This window comes from Gavialis gangeticus, unplaced genomic scaffold, assembly GCF_001723915.1.
Source record: "Gavialis gangeticus isolate Ggan-Ray unplaced genomic scaffold, GavGan_comp1, whole genome shotgun sequence".
Classification (NCBI taxonomy): Eukaryota; Metazoa; Chordata; order Crocodylia; family Gavialidae; genus Gavialis; species Gavialis gangeticus.
The window spans coordinates 11,990,183-12,006,727 of NW_017729029.1; the positions used below are offsets into that span (position 1 = coordinate 11,990,183).

Sequence of the window (16,545 nt, forward strand, 5' to 3'; positions counted from 1 at the left end):
CTTGAATTTGGCCCCTGCATTTGCTCAAAATTTGGCAAAGAAGAGCTGCCCCCACGTCACATCATAATTAATAGAAATAGTTTTCAGTGTCGCAAAAGAGCTGCTGGTAGTTCTCACCCACACCATTTACTAAAGCTACTTAGCTGTAGTATGAAGGTTGACCTTCTGCAGGTGTCGTTGGTCTCTTACCCTTCACGCTGCATACAGCACATAACATCTTAAAGCATTTACTGAATAAAGGTAGAAGTGTACCTATTTTAGGATTCCCTGAGGCTGACCAAACATGAATAACTCAGTACTTTTTATAAAACAGGCTAATTTACGGTGGCATTAGCTAAAAAGTGCTACTGGAGACTTTTACACCCAGGGTCATTACATCTTACAAAGCCTAGTTCTGATCTCAAGTGCCGGTACCTTCCAGTTTCCTTATATAAATGGCAGGGTGAAATCCTGCCCCAGCAGTCAGTAACAAAACTTCAACTGACTTCTCAATAAAACCAGGATTTTGCTCAGAATCACTTCTGATTCATGTCATAGTTAAACTCTTGCAACTAATGTCTCAATTTGCTCCTGAATTTTGTGTGGCATTTTAGAGACTTAGCTACATTACGGGAAAGTTTTGGAAACCTGGACACAACTGAGGCTGACTGTCTGCTATGCCCAAAGTCACAAGTCTAATTAGTCTAGCTCTAGCCTTTAATTATTTGTGTATAAACAAATAAGATAACTCAGTAAATGCATCTCTGAGACAGTTCCAAGTCACTCAGCTGTCCACTGAGCACTTTAATGCCACTATTTAACACGTGCTGGGCGCATCTACAAGTACATTAATGCACTTTAGTTAATGTGCATTAAATCTAGTACCTCCATTGTGAGGTACTAAGACAATGCTCATTAGCCTGTCTTAATGCACATTAACTAAGAGCACGGGCATTTTTACACATGCAGGTGCTGCAGTGCCAGGCACTTTGAAAAGCTCCCAGAGCTGCGATGCTTACAGTTGTATAAGCAGCAAAATGGGCATCAGTGATGAGAAAGTGGCAGTGGCACGCTCTTGAACTAAACTGCATCAAAAGCACTCCACTGCCATTTTCTGAGTGCTGATACGCATTTTGCCACTTGTACAGCTGCACGCAGCACAGTCCGCTCTGAGTGGGGGATCTCCAGCGCATTGCAGGACAAAAAGGTATGTGTATAAATGCTCCACAGTTTAAGTGACGTTTAATGCGCATCAGCCTATTTTAATGTGCATTAACTAAACAGCATTTTTTCTAGTGATGCTTTAATGTGCATTAAAACAGGCTAATGCACATTAAAGTGCATGTGTAGATGCACCCTCCATTGAGGTCCTAGGAAAATGTGTACTGGCTTACGTCAATGTGCATTAACAAAAGAGCAGTTTTTCACTGACACCTAATGCGCATTAACAAGACAGGACTTTTAATGTGCATGACGATTTAATGTGCATTAAAGCACACATGTAGATGTGCCTGCAGAAGCCATCTAAGCAAGATGTACTATACTGTTCAAAGAAAAGAACACTCCCATGGGACACACTACACCCAACAAAATATCATGAACTGATACAGGAGAATATTCCACTTCTCCGCACCCCACCCAAGGAAATATTTTGGTATGTTCAGTCACACAGAAATGAGTCAAATGCACCAGGCCATAGCTTTATCTGACTGCAGTCACTCTGATTAAGGGGCTCAGTACTGAAGAACTCTAGCTCCTGGAACAGATCAATAATCAAAACTCGAGGGAGATTTCCAAAAATTCTTAAGTCTTGGAATAACTCTGCTCCCAGCCAAATCAGGGGGAAAAAACTGCAATAAGCTACAACAGGAGCCACTGCTGCACACTTCTGAAGCCCCCACACATCAAGGCCAAACTCTGAGTAACTGCACGACATCCTAAATGAAATGGAAACCCCAGAGCTCACTTAAGGAGGACTAAGGAGAGGCAAGGTATTGCCTGCACTTCAGTAAATGCCACAGAGCATTTCCCACAAGTAAAGGGAAGGACAGTCTCCCGAGGTCATCAGAAGGCAAAAACATATAAGAAAATGACTGATGGCTCTTCATAAGACTGGAGACTCTAAGGAACAGCACTTTAAACATACATACAAAACCCCACTACCACGGTTCTCGCTAGAGATGAGGAGCATCTTCCCACAGTCGCTCTCCTCTGGGAGCCAGCACTTCTAATCACAGGCCTCACACACGGTTTCCTGTGCATGTCTTTGCTTTTGGCATGAAAATCCAGGGCTCGCTTGAGAGATCCAGTGATCCCAGCCATTCGTTTGCTCACTGGGGCTGCAGTTGTGGAGTTTCTATTGAATGCTGTTGGGGGTGCTGGTTGCAGCCATGTTGGTCTAAGAACATAGGCAGACAATGCCAAATGGCTACAACCAAGACCCCCGCACATTTACCCAAATAACCTTGTCTGCCTATTGCATGCTGCAGCAGGGACAGGAAAGGGGAGCATGCTGAGGAGTCGAGAGCTGTCTAGACGTGGGGGTCCTCTCCCCAGAGATTTCCCAGGCTCGCGCTCCCATATATACTAGAAAGCCAGAACGTTTTTCTCCATGGTGAAGAAGAAAATACTGGAGGAACAATCTTGGCTTACGTGCACATCTTGGCTCATCCAGTGGGCTCTTCTTGCCAGAGGACATGGAATAGGGCCAGAATCGTATCTGCAGACAGTGGGCAGGCAAGGCCACTTGCAGAATATAGTCATGAAGATGCTACTTGTAAAAAAATTAACTGATAGCCTTAATCAACATTAACTAGCATTTTACTGTTTATCACACATATAGGGAGATAATCCACAATGACTTAATGTTTAAATTTCTTTTCCAAGTCATTTTTTAAAATACTTACAGAAATATGCACTAACTTTTACATAATTGTTAAACAACTGGCACACAACACAGAGCCAGACTTCTTAATTTTTCCCTGTGGGCATAAACTTCTATCATCTTCTGCCACATGATGATAAACTGTTTAGACTGGGAAAACTTGTTTCAAGCGATCAACAAAACAGTTCATTCAAAGGGGTACTAAGTGCAAGGTTCAGTGAACTGAGCAAGCTTTACAGGGGAAATATTGGTCCAGCAAAAAAATAAATATAAGACCAGTGGAAATATCTAAAGCACAAGAGTCCAATGCTTATGTCCTCACAGTCCAAATCAGATAAGCAACCAGCAAACCCATGGCTAACATACTGGAACAGAAAATTGTATGCTTGTTGTCCAGAGGGCAAAGAGCTGCTATAGAATATATTTTCTCTTTTGAATGATAAACTAATTCTTCAGCTCTTCCAAAGTAGCATATATAATAAAACAAAAGTCTCCTTATTGAACTAAGCTTGGCTTGTTCTTTTAAAATACTGAAATAATTATGTTCCATTTACATGAAATGAGAACAACTTTACTGGTACATTTTTAAAAGAGCTCATTTTCAAAATAATTTAAGGTAAACGGTTAAAATTAATTTATTCAGAGAAAGGATAAATAAGGCTACATTTTAGTGGCTGATATTACACTGAGACTATTTCACTTTCCCCATACAACTACACGCTTAGCTGATATTTTAAATGTATTTTTATACCTATAATTTTGCAGAGGGCACGAGTTTTTTCAGTAAGCCATACTTTTGAGAACTACAATGTATTTACAATAGCATATTTTAATTATAGCACATGAATCACTTTTATTTCAATGGATTTCAGTTTAATAAAGAGTCTGAGAATAACGTAACCTTCTAAATCTTGTAGCCAGCATATTTTTTTAAAATTTCTTTTGACTGGCTTATTGGTCCATTGAAAGGAAAGACGGACAGAATAAAAGAACATTTGCTCCTTTGCCAAATGAAATTAAATAAGGTATATCAACTGGCAATAGCAGAACCATTTTTTGTTACGTATTTTGTTTGGCACACTAGGTTTTTTTTCTTTTCACCTAAAGTAACCTAGTCCAAAAGTATAAAATCTGTGACATACCCAGAACTCAACAAACATTTTGGAGTGACCTATATGTTCACTAGAAAAGTAAATGAATGCACGCGCGCGCGCGCGCGCGCACACACACACACACACACACATCTAAAATGAAGTATCCGACACACCTGAATTTGCTTTTGGGGAAGTCAACTCTGCTGCTTAGACCCTTGTAAGCAATATACCAATCTGAACAAGTGTAAAAACCAAACAAATATTTAAAACAAGTAGTTGAGAAAACTTCCATTGTGGGGATTTATTTATTTTTTTTATATCTGACCCCCAAGAGTGTTCTTGGCAGAGTTAACTGTAGAGAACCACCAGGTGCAACCTGATTATATGCTATGCCATGCAAGTGGCTAATTTTCACAATAAATCCCAAACCAGCAAGTTCTCTCAACAGCAAAGAATATAAAGATTCCTAGTCTGATTTTTTTTAAACTAATTTATGAAGATTCTTGTTTTAAAAATGTAATGTGAAGTCAGGAACAACACAATGTAAAATCCTGAAAGTCACAGTATAAACCTGAGATTTTGGCATTTCTATCAAAATGTCCTTAATGATTACTATGTATGCATCACTAGTCCTTATACATCTTATTTACTGTGTATGTTATTGTTTGTCCCAAACAAGGAAAATAATTAAAAAATGACAATTTTTGTCCAACAATACATTAAAACAGAAATGATTAGATATTATCAAATTAAATAGCATAAATAAAATGTATTTACATTATTTCCCATCATCAGACACCATAATAAGTAATTAAATTGTGCAACAAACTTAAAACATCCAACATCAAAAATGTGAAGCATCATTTATATCTTCACATATTACTGACCTTACAAAAAACTATTAAAATATCTAAAAATTCCCATTGTATCTATTTCAGACAAAGAAATTGCAAAAATGTTTAAGACTATTAAGAGTCATCAATTACACAGGCACTTCACATGTAAACAATCTACAGTACAACTGAAAAAATATTTTGGCACCAACCTAGAAGACTGGAAAACCCCCCATGAAATCTGTCCTTTTTACTGTATACTCTTTTGTGTAATGAACTTATGTCCAACTAAATACTGGTGATGTTAAAAATGTATAAATTACAAGAGTGCAAGAAATCAAGAACCCAAAAGGCAGCGCTACTTGAAACATTAAAATGGATTAAATGCGATCAGTCACTCATATTTTCACCATCATACAGTCGCTGTATTTTGAACTGTATATTTAAACCAAACAATTGATTTAAATGTTTTACAGGAAGGCTTTAAGTCAACTGAAGGTATCAAAAAATTAAATTTTTAAATGTAACACCATGAAACATTAATGGGAAACTTGGAACTTATGTTACCTGGAAAGTGAACCTGATGCTGTCAAAATCTCTTGTGCATCCACGCTTTAAAAAAAACCCAGAAAGAAATCAGAATACCAACATATTCAGGTAATTGTCTGCTTCACATCAAGGTTCATGCTTAACTCCAAAATAAGGCTCTGTCTAAAGTATCTGGGCAGAAATGACTTTTTGATGGCTTGGATGTGCCCATTCAGAAAGCTGAATCGCCCAGGAGCAATCCAAATCAACAGATCAAAGGTTGGTTTGTCTGGTTTCCAAAAGTCACGTTACACAGAGGAAAGATGAGATGCCTTAGATGTAGGCAGTTCAAGCAGAGCCTGAACAGTGAGACCAACTTTCACTAGACCCCTTTCTTCCAAAATATGGTGAGGCAAGCAAAGCCTTTCCTGAAAAATAAAGCAACACATGCATCATATTGCAATCCTTTGGCCCAGCTTGGGTACACAATATATTCTTACAAGACTCAAGCACTCAAATACTTCATTGCTTCTAATTAGCATTTTGTACAGAAATCACTCCTCTTTACACTTGCACACGTTTCTATGGCAACTTTGAGTGTGAGAAGGTATGCTGAATCTAATTATATTCCACAGAAATTCTGAGAGCTGCAGTATGAAAAATGCAAATAAAAATATAAATAATTAGCAAATCAAGGAAAACATTTCTATAAAACTGAAGAACATTCATCCTGAAATTCTGACCCCCAAGTCTATCAGAAATCCCCTCCCCTCCATTAAATTAAGGCCTGTACTAATCTTAATTAACTAAAGATTCAGGAACAGAGGTTTCTATCTGCCTTCATAAACGGATGCAACAAAACAGGCTGGCAGGGCAGTTCTGGATTCATGGTCACGTTCCTCCACCCAACACGTGGAAGCTCTGTACAGGTCTCTGCACTGCCAGGGATGGGGAAACTTGGCAACAAAATCACCCTCCACAGAGTTTCCCCTTTCCCACAGTATCAGATAAAATAAGTGCCTACCATCTAGCATTAACTCCTTGCCTTTTTTAAAATTATTTATAAACGCGTGGGGTTGGAATCGATAGCAAAATCTTTGGGAACATGACTTCTGCAGGACCTCAGCTGATCTGGGGGGCAGATGCTGGGCAGTGCAGAAGCAAAGCACCATAATTCCCAACTATGGTTCCACCTGAAACAGTGCCCTTGCTCCTTTGGGGCAGGAAGAAACAGTAACCAGTCCAACAATCATCTGGCTACTCCAAGTACAAATCTTTGGAGTTTCTCACCTCTACACGGGAAGGAAATTTCTCTTTTAATGAGATTCCACTGGTGGAGGAGGTAAAAGAATCAACCTGGCCAATGTGAAAGCAGTACCAAGGACCAGAGCTGTTGCAGTACAGTTAAGGGATCACAAGCTTCTTCTGGACAGCTCCATCTGCACATCAAAAGGTGCACTGAATCTCTCATTTTAATGTAGGGTTTTTCCTAGGCAGGAAGACCTGCCATTCATACTGTAATATGCTACTAAACTAAAGGTTTCTGATACCAGTGATGCCTAGCTCTTATACAGAGCTTTTCATCAGGAGCTCTCAAAGCCAAATGCAATGTTCAGCACCATTTTGAAGCCCAGAGAGGTAAAATGATTTGGCAAAGCTTAGATGGCTGCTCAGAGAAAGAGGTAGATGTAAGACCCAGGTGTCCTGAGTCCTCTATTATAACCAGTTGACTCCCCAATGGTCAGAAATCTAAACTCCTACAAAGCTGCTAAACCTTGCCTGCAGTCAGTATCAACAAGCATATTAGTCAGTCAAGTAATCTGTGTACCTGGGGGACGCCCAATTTTTTACAAGCATCCAAAAAGTTTTCAACATTTCTTCGGCACTTCGCCATGCTGAGTTTAGGCTGTAAAACAGGATGTTAGATGCTCACTTACTTCTTTAAGACAGGTTTTTGAAATTATGGTGCAAATTCTGTAACAGTTGTTGGACCAGAAACTAAGTTACAATAGTAATTTCGTAAAGCCTCTGTAGATAACACAGGCTTCTAAACCAATGACCTTTAATCTAGGACAGAGTACTTGTTTTATGGGTCTGGAAAGAACACAAAAACTGATAATGTATATATACAACATAGTAGAGACCACTTACAACTATCTAGCATGGAATTCCAAGAGTGTCCTCACTTCAGACATGGCCCCCCACTATAGGAAGGATGTGGACAAACTGGGTTGAGTCCAGTGAAGGGCAATGAAAATGGTTGTGGGGCTGGAGGACATGACTGGTGAGGAGAGGCTGAGGGAACTGGGCTGATTTAGTCTGGAGAACAGAGACCGAGGGGGGATCTGATAGCAGCCTTCAAGTCCCTGCAGGGGGGCTGTAAAGAGGATAGAGCTGGACTGTTCTCAGTGGGGGCAGATGATGAACAAGGAGCAATGGGCTCATGTTGCAGCAAGGGAAGTTCAGGTTGCATATTAGGAAAAACTTTTTCATGAGGGTGGTGAAGTTCTGCAACAGGTTACCCAGAGAGGTGGTGGAGTCTCCATCCTTGGGGGAGGTTTAAGACCCAGCTAGACAAAGCTTTGTCTGGGATAATGTAGTTGGGGCTGGTCCTGTTTTAAGCAGGGGGTTGGACTGGATGTGACCTGAGGTCCCTTCCACCCTGAATTTCCTACCACTCTATGACTATAAAGATATAGCTGACCTACCACTGCTGGTGATGGTACATGAATGCTGGCAACAGAACGTGGCCTTATGTGATTGGCTAAATGGCAAAGAACCACACCATCCATCAATGCTGCTCCAATGTCATCCGGCAACATCACTTTTAACCTTGATTCAAGATTCTATTGACAGAAAAAGAAAAAGGAAGAAGAGAACAGAAAAACTGTTCTCACTATCAAAGCGATTTTAATTTAAACTAAGTTTAAGATTGCAATATTTTTATGCTAACACATTATAATTGATTGCAAGTATTCCGTTTTCATACAATTAACCTGTTTTTCCTTAACTTTTAATGGTGTATCTTCAAGGACACGACACTTGGTCTTAGTCAAAAGGCCAAGAAGTACTAAGGGAAGAACTCAGCCAGCAGCCACAATAAGGCTCCATACACAAATGTGGAGAGCCAAGACATCTAACTTGCAGATGTTATCAAAGATCATAAAAAGATGAACTGAACACCCCATGGGAGTCCAGAATTTGCTGGTATAAATGTCAGGTTGCAAAGCTGGGTCAACTGCCTCTGCAGGGACAGACACAATGGGGATCAATCTTGCCCTTGTGAAAAGCAAGTGATTTATTTGCTTTGCAGAGGTCACCTCCAAAAATACGTACACACAGATGATAGGAAATAACACAGGGATCTCTCCACGTGCTGGAAAAGTTTGGGCAGTGGGGGATGTCACCCATGTGATAAGTAATAGTGTCCAACTAGGAGCTGGAGAAGTGAAAAATATAACTAAAACAGGTCATCAAAAATCCTAAACTTCTATTGTACCTCATTGTTATTTAACAGCTGTTTAACCAAATGAGTGCTGTTTTATAAAATTAATTTACAAATATGATTGGGAGAATAAAGCCAGGGAAATAGTGACATGTTGACCTAACATGCAGTTAGATACACTCAGTGCCAACTTAGTGCTGCATGCTGCAATTAGTCCTACCTTCCACCCACATTTGATGAGGCAAGTGTTCAAAGTCCAAGGTCAGGTACAAGCCAAACCGCTAGCCAAGAGGTACTGTACTAGGGGAGCCTTCTCTTGCAATGCACTGTTTGCCCTGCATTGCTTCTAAAGACCCAACCACAATGTGCAAACTGGCATGCTAGAGAGGCCTACCAACCATACACTCGTTTTCTTTCGTGCCATTTCCTCCTTGAGAAGATTTGTCATATGCAAGCTCTTAGGGTGGAACTATGTTGCTGTGGGGATGGCTCTTGCACAGCCGTGATAATCTCTGTCATAGAAAGGCTTCACAACAAAGGTTTTACTGGTAGGGAAGAGTAAAGGGAAGGTCTGGTCTCAAGACTGAACCTATATAGAAAATTATAGCACATACATTGCGAAGCTGTCTTATTTGTTCCCTTTCTTCCCTTAAATGCTCCATTTTCCTTCTCATTGTAAATCCAGGGTCCACTGCTCCATAGTCCTGCCGCGATGTACGACTGAAAGCTGTGAAAAATTAGTATAGTTATTTTTCAGTATTTGGAAAAAAAAAGCCTTATGAAGAAGAGTCCATCAGTAACGACAAACAAGAGAAAAACTCTACTGAGATGTTAAGACAGCTATGTTATATATCATAAGATGTATCACTATCATAAGGTGACTCCCCTAATATATCAGCTAAATGAGCTACTAGTTCAGTCAAACATGCAGAAAAAACTAGACTAGATAATTCTTCACACATGCACATTTGTGCCTAGAAACCATTCAGAGAGAGTTGATTTAGATGTGCAACTCTGCTTGGCACATATATTTTGGAATATTTTAATGTGTGGTAAATTAGGACAATATGTTCAAAGTTTAATCCTTGCACAGCCTCTCTCATTCAGTTCTTACTTTAGTTTTTTTAGCAGGAAAGCTTCCAGTCATACTCAATAATAGACATTTTAAATTACTTGTTCAGAATGTCAAGGTTATGCTTTTTTACATTTATGGCAGTCATACATTATATGAAAATAAAGTACGCTCTTAACTCCCAAGTCTCTGGAACAATTTAAAGGAGAACCTTTTCAAAAGCTGGAATAATACCAATCATTTTATAATTACACCATGTTAGGAGAGAGTGTAAAGTCCAAAGAGATACCATATGTGAGTGACCTTTGCTGGGTATAGTCTTGTACTGAGGATCCATAAGTTAGTAACAAGGAAAGATGCATTTTTTAAGTTTGCAAAAGATAAACATGAGCCCAAAGTGTGTAGAAGCAGGACAAGCTTTTCCTATTGAGTTTTTGAAAAGAAGCTCCCAGCTGAAATCTCCTTTTTTTTGGTTGATACTATGGTAGCATTTCCCAGTGGCATTGCATATAGTTTATATACCACATGCAGTGCAGTATATGACTAAGTACAAAGTTAAGAAATGAAGTATTAACTAAAGGCATGCCCCCTGCTTTCTAGGCTTCAGGGAAATTAGCACCTGTGCCAGCTGGCATTATCTAAAGCAATCCCCCTGCAAGGAGAGTGAGCAGCTGCTTGGAAGTGAAAGGGGCATGAGATGTGCTGAGCCAAAGAACCACAGGCAGCTCCCTACTCTATGCATCTATTCAATGGAGAGCGAGTGGTCCTTGCCTCTCTACAGTATTCCCAGGGACAAGTGTGCACTTTCATTCTCTGTCTGCACAGGACGGCTTACATCTGAGAAGAGAAATGAATGGGGTAGCAAATTACTTTGCAACTGAGGGCCCCTTCAGTGAGAAGCTTCTCCGAGCAGCTGGCCATGCCTCTCCCCATAGCACTGTGTTAACCGTCCTGTGGGGACTTGCTCTCCCCTTCCACTTGTCCCAGTTCATGCATCTGTTGTCCTTTCCCTCCCTTATAGTGGGGAGAGTCGGCATCTGCTCTGCTATGCAGTACTAAACAACAGCAGCTTACCTGACCTAGGTTTGAGACCAAATGGACCATGAGAGTTACTGTCTGTCCTTTCATAATCCTGTTAAAAAAAAAAAATGCATTGTCATTTTTCCTCCAATGTTTAAGGGAATTAAAAGAATTAAAAAATTACATCTAAAACTTCTGTTCCCATCAAGACAACACTGACCATTTTCCATGTTCAGAGTACAAAACTTCCCTTTGCTTCAACGAAAGAACAGAGTTCTAGCATCTTTCTAGTAGTATCCTAGCCTTAAATCCTAGAGGGGTGCTATAATAAGGCAGTGATGTACGTTTGCTCGCCATCTGGCAAGGAGAGACAGTCTTCTCGAGGCAGAAAAGTGACACCAGTTTAACTGAAGTCTCTGTTTAAAGCAACTGAGATCTCTGTATGAACCTACTTCTAATTCTAAGTCAGCTGGAAATAACCGAAGTGTAACCACATACAGATTGACATGGATTTAACTCAATTATTTGAAAAAAAGTTCAGTTAATTCAGTGCCATATGCATGTATGCAGATTAAGCCACAGAAAAGAATCCCTTAAAGAGCACTGTTGAGTGGACAGACCTATTCCATTACATCTGAAAAAAACAGAAGAAACAGGTATTCAAAAAACCATTCAAGGGAGCAGTCCTTCCTGCCCAAGTGCAGGGGGGCTGGACCCGATGATCTTGTAAGGTCCCTTCCAGCCCCTAACACCTATGCATCTATGAACTGATGTGTATATGTCTTGCTACCAAAGCTCACAATCCAAATGTGTCTCACCCCAGTTCTGGACAAAACCCACTCAGCAGTTTCAGGGATAACAACCCAGATTATCATGAAGAATAAGTAGTGGTAGCTTGCAGGCAGGCAGCCACTACTTCTGCCTCCCCTCTGCAGTGTCAGTGCAGGCCAAGGTGTGGCACAGGCTCCCTTCTGCACTTCCAGCAGGGGAAGCAGGCCCAGGAGCGACTCCCCTTTTATTTCTTTATAAGACAAAAGGTATTTTCAAGTGCGGGACATGGCCCTCTCCCATCCCTAGAGCTGGAGGAGGGAAACTTCAAGTCCTCCATTACCAGGGTGGTGGGGAACACCCTCAGCCATGTAAACGCTTTCCTGACTCCCCACTCCATGATACCTAGCTGATAGTAGATTTATGAGTTTCTGTTCTTCTCGGCAGAGGTTTGCAATGCGACCGGCAGCAAGGGAAACATCACAATCAGGCCACATGCATTTTCCTTCTTAAAAATCAACCAGGAAGCCAGGCTAAGGCATACATCAGGCAACCAGACATGTGGGAGATGAAACTCTGACTCAGAAAAAGACCTGGCAACACTGGATCGTGTACAGATGGACACTGTTTTAAATCACAACTGGTGTTTACAACTCTCTAAACACTAGACCACCTGGACGCTGCCCCTTTTCAGCCCGGCAACTTTGCTTTCTCTCAGCCAGAATAAGTGAGGCAAAAAACCAAACGTTTCTTTCTTGTACATCAATTAATCAAAAAGATCCAGTGATCTTTCTTTTATACAACTGATTCCTTTTTATATCTGACTTTTAAATGAAGGCACATGCATATAGGTTTCAAATCTCTTCAAAGGAAAGCCCACTAAGTACATTTTCTGATTTGTCTGAGAGCCACCTATTTTTGTATGGTGAAAACAAATTAGTGCACACAAAAAATGTTCCCTGAAAGAAAAAAAAAACAAACCAAAAAACACAAACTTGTACCTCAGATGATACAGGAGACTGTGGAGACACATTAGTATTATCACTGTCTTGCTAAAAAGAAATCAGAGATGAAATTATAAAAAGAAAATTATGATTTAAATAGGTAAAATATGAAGTTATGACAATGACTACATGCATGCATAACACAGGTAACATTTCTCTTAAATATGGTGGAATCCACTCGCAATTAACAACATGCCAGTCAATCACATATTGCATATTTTTAGCAACAATACTTTGACAAAAGTGTTTTTCTTGCTGTAAAGTATTTAATTTGAATTCTTCCTAAGAAAAATACAGGTCTATATTACTTATTTTCATATATTCACATCGAACATTTCATAATTAAATTACTTCACTTTAAATGATAAACCCATCCCTCTTTAATCTCTTGCACTTTTAATTGTAAAAGTATTTAAATCACAAAGCCCCCACTTATCTACAAATAAATATTATTTAAACTTGTATAACACTAGAGCTAGTCGCTATCTATTTTGTTTAACGAAGATACAGGATTTAAATCAAGCTGTATTACTGGACTGTAGTTTGTTGTGGACAACAGAAAAATTAATGCATCTACTAATTCTCTCACCCCCTTAAAAGTTGAGCGACTGTTGAAATGATAACTGCTATAGTAATCAAAAGCAGTGCTTCACAATGTTTTATATTGTTGAAGGTAAAGTCATTATTACAGTTTAGCAGTAGTCTCACTGTAAATGTTTGCAACAAGAAACCAAGTGGAAGAGAAGACACAAAAAATGAAGACAGGAAAAACAATGTTTAAAATTAATGTTAACTCTTAGCTTTTACATTGCAGACTTGCAAATGCATTTGGGAAATGCATTTGGGATGAGCATTATGGCATGCAGACAGCCACTGTACAACAGTATAATGAGAGAGGCACAAAGAAATGGCCCTTCCTTAGAACAACCATGTCATCTACTTTACTCAGGTGCCCGTGCGCAGTGTCTATGGCAGGTGGTATTTTATATATATCTATATCTCTCCTGTGTTCTAAGTAGGCTGCAAGCTCTTTGGGGCAAGGACAGCCTTCCTGTGGCGTTTACACCCTGCTCATCAACCTGTTCCCGGGCTGTGTCTGGGCTTGCTTAGTGGTACTACAATGCAAACAAATAATGTCTTGGTTGAAGTATTTTATACCACCGTCGTGTCTCACCTCATCATTTTCATTTCCACTTGAACTCTTTCTAGAAGACTTGTACTGCAAAACATAAACATTTTTATTATTATTATTTGTAGAAAATGCACAGGTTTTACATGTCCCAAAAGTAATGCATGCCAGTGGGACTGCTAGATAGATAATTGACCATCATCCTGCAAATATTTTTAAATGGTGCAGGACTTGGGACAGGGACAAGGGCTTCTGCATTCAAGTCCTGACTGCTGCTGGCTCCCTTGGGGTACCACTTTTACTCAGGTAACACTGCTAAGGCCAACCAACTTATTGTTAAAATGACTGAAAGACATGAGGCCTTATGGCAATACACAGAATGTTTTTTAAATGTTAGTGAGAAACATTTTTACATTTATGATTGCATTGTGTGTATTTTAGAAAATATTTCTGCAGAATCTGGTCTCAGATTTTGACGCCAGTGTAGCTATTCCACCACACTATATCAAACGACTACTACAGCAGCATCCATTAGAAAGGAACTTAAACTATATGTACAATTACATGTGGAAAGCAATATTAAAACATTACTAATACTACGAAGTCAGGCACTTCACAAAATTAAGGCCACCTGTACAGCTTTAATTCAGCTCTCTTGTGCATCTCCTTCATAATAATTCAGTCTTTAATTACCTAATCAAGTATTATTTTCTCCACAGAATCCTTCATTTATTTATATAATCCTTACATATTTATTGCACGCTATTCAAATGCTGCTCTGAAAACAGAATTATTATTTTCCTTCTTGGCTTTTCCTATATTACTCATCACCACAGTGCCTGAATGTTCTTAAACATTAGTGAAATTATTTCTGCAACACCTGTGTGAGATGAAGGGCTATTTTATCTTCGCTTTACAGCTAGGAACTGAAGCACAAGGAGTTTAAGGTCACAAGATCTGTTAATTCTGGGTGCTCAAGTTGAGATGCCTTGTACCAACCTGTCTCTATCTTGGTCCTGTCTCTGGTTCATCCCAGCTTCTCATCACAGTCCCATTTTCTGTTGCTGACATGTAGGAGAGATTGATACCCACCTTGGGCATGTGGATTGCACCCATTATATGCACAAAATCACCCTCCAGAGATACACGGACATCTCTCTATTCCTATAATGGGGGCACTTACATGCTCAGTGGGGGTAACAAGCACTCCCACAACTTAGTCAGGTAATGCTAGTCTCAAGCCACACTTTGATTGTGCACAAGCGAAATAGAGTTCTGCCGCAGCCTCTATTCCTAAGGCCTTTTGCCCCAGTCCCTGTTTCCCTGCTTAGCCAGTTTATTCCCAGAATCTCTACCTCGGTCTCCCTCACTTACAGTACTCCTTCTCTAGTGACAACCCCGGCTTCCCACCCCATGTCTCTCCTTTATCAGCACTCTGGCCTCTAGTCACCCCATTACCTGTCCATACTCCCCACTGCAATCTCTTTGCTTTGGACTAAATTATGCACAATACCCTCTTCATTCTAAAATGCAATTAACTTCAAACTTGCCTAACATTTTGGAATGGCCACCTTTCCAGATAGAAGTATGATGGTTAAATTTCCTGAAGCCCTTTTCATAGTTCTGAACATCCTAATTCTCAATCCAGTCGGAAGCACAACACTTTCATTATCTCCAAAAGGTGAACAAAGCTAACATCTGCTTTTGCAAAATGTAGACACTGACATCTTGTGATCACTGATACACATTACAAACAAAATGAAGCAGTAACAGAAAATGTCTCAAATGCAAGTGTTCAGCTAGAAGTTAATAGATCAATTATGAAAATGTTTGCTGTTAACATGCTGTATCGGGTAAGGCAGAGTGACACCTTATAGACTAATTAATGCAGAGAGGCATAAGCTTTCATAAGCAACAGGTTATTTCATCAGATACTATGACTTCAGGCTAACATGGCTAAGTACCTCTCTGCTGCATCAAGATATAGTAACTGCTTTCAGATGTATTATACATTTTCTTTAGACTTCATAAAAACATCGCACTGAGCATAAAAACTATTTTCGCACATGTCTTGGGACTCTAAGTTTGGGGAAGGAGAAAGGAAAGAACCAATTAATGTTCAGGAGAATTGGGGGTTAGACTTGATCCAAGGTCTTCAGCACAGCCTGAGAAGAAGGATTACTTCAGAGAGACAATATTTTCCAGTGCACTGTATTGTCACAACACCCTGAAAACATACATATTCACCTGACCAGACTGAACTAAATGGAGATTATAGCTCATTGCAAGTTTAGGAAAAATGCTAGGCTGCTTTTTGCTTCTTTTTGCAAAAAATCCACTACACTCCCAACTCTAAATAGCCCCTAAAAGGATAGAGGCGCAGATTAAAGATTCTTGTTCAAGAGTAATTCAAAATATTGTTATTTTGTATGGTTAAAGGACACCCAAAGACATACTTGCTCTTGTAAAATGCAGAAGGTAAATGTAATGTACCTGCTTGTATCATACAGCCGCATGTTTCAAAATGAATGTACACATTTATATCTGTTGTTTGCCACTAGGAGTGCTTGGATGTTTCAGTAACGCCCATTCTGAGCACCCCCCATTGTGCATGCTGCAAACGAGCTGCCGACCTTCTGAAAAATGAGAAATCGGCACTGCTAATCAACTTATCTCTGTACTCCTAGTGACTGAAGTGCATAGACATCTTTTGAGAAATGGTGTATAGTTTAGTGATACGTTAAGTTTCATAGTTTCTAGGGTCGGAAGGGACCTGAGCAGATCATCTA

The 16,545-nt window shown here is 39.8% G+C and overlaps 1 protein-coding gene across 1 annotated transcript in view; it reads right to left on the bottom strand.

The window, feature by feature from the left end:
• Window positions 1-4,711: 4,711 nt before the first annotated feature.
• LRCH2 (leucine rich repeats and calponin homology domain containing 2) overlaps window positions 4,712-16,545 on the bottom strand; it is a 46,943-nt gene continuing 35,109 nt past the window's right edge. Inside the window, exons 15-21 of the mRNA XM_019521011.1 lie at window positions 13,802-13,846; window positions 12,625-12,675; window positions 10,910-10,967; window positions 9,378-9,490; window positions 8,027-8,164; window positions 7,147-7,224; window positions 4,712-5,746 (exon numbers count right to left, since the gene is read on the bottom strand). Coding sequence (XP_019376556.1) covers window positions 5,627-5,746; window positions 7,147-7,224; window positions 8,027-8,164; window positions 9,378-9,490; window positions 10,910-10,967; window positions 12,625-12,675; window positions 13,802-13,846 — 603 coding nt within the window. The 3' untranslated portion in view covers window positions 4,712-5,626. The remainder of the gene's footprint in view (window positions 5,747-7,146; window positions 7,225-8,026; window positions 8,165-9,377; window positions 9,491-10,909; window positions 10,968-12,624; window positions 12,676-13,801; window positions 13,847-16,545) is intronic.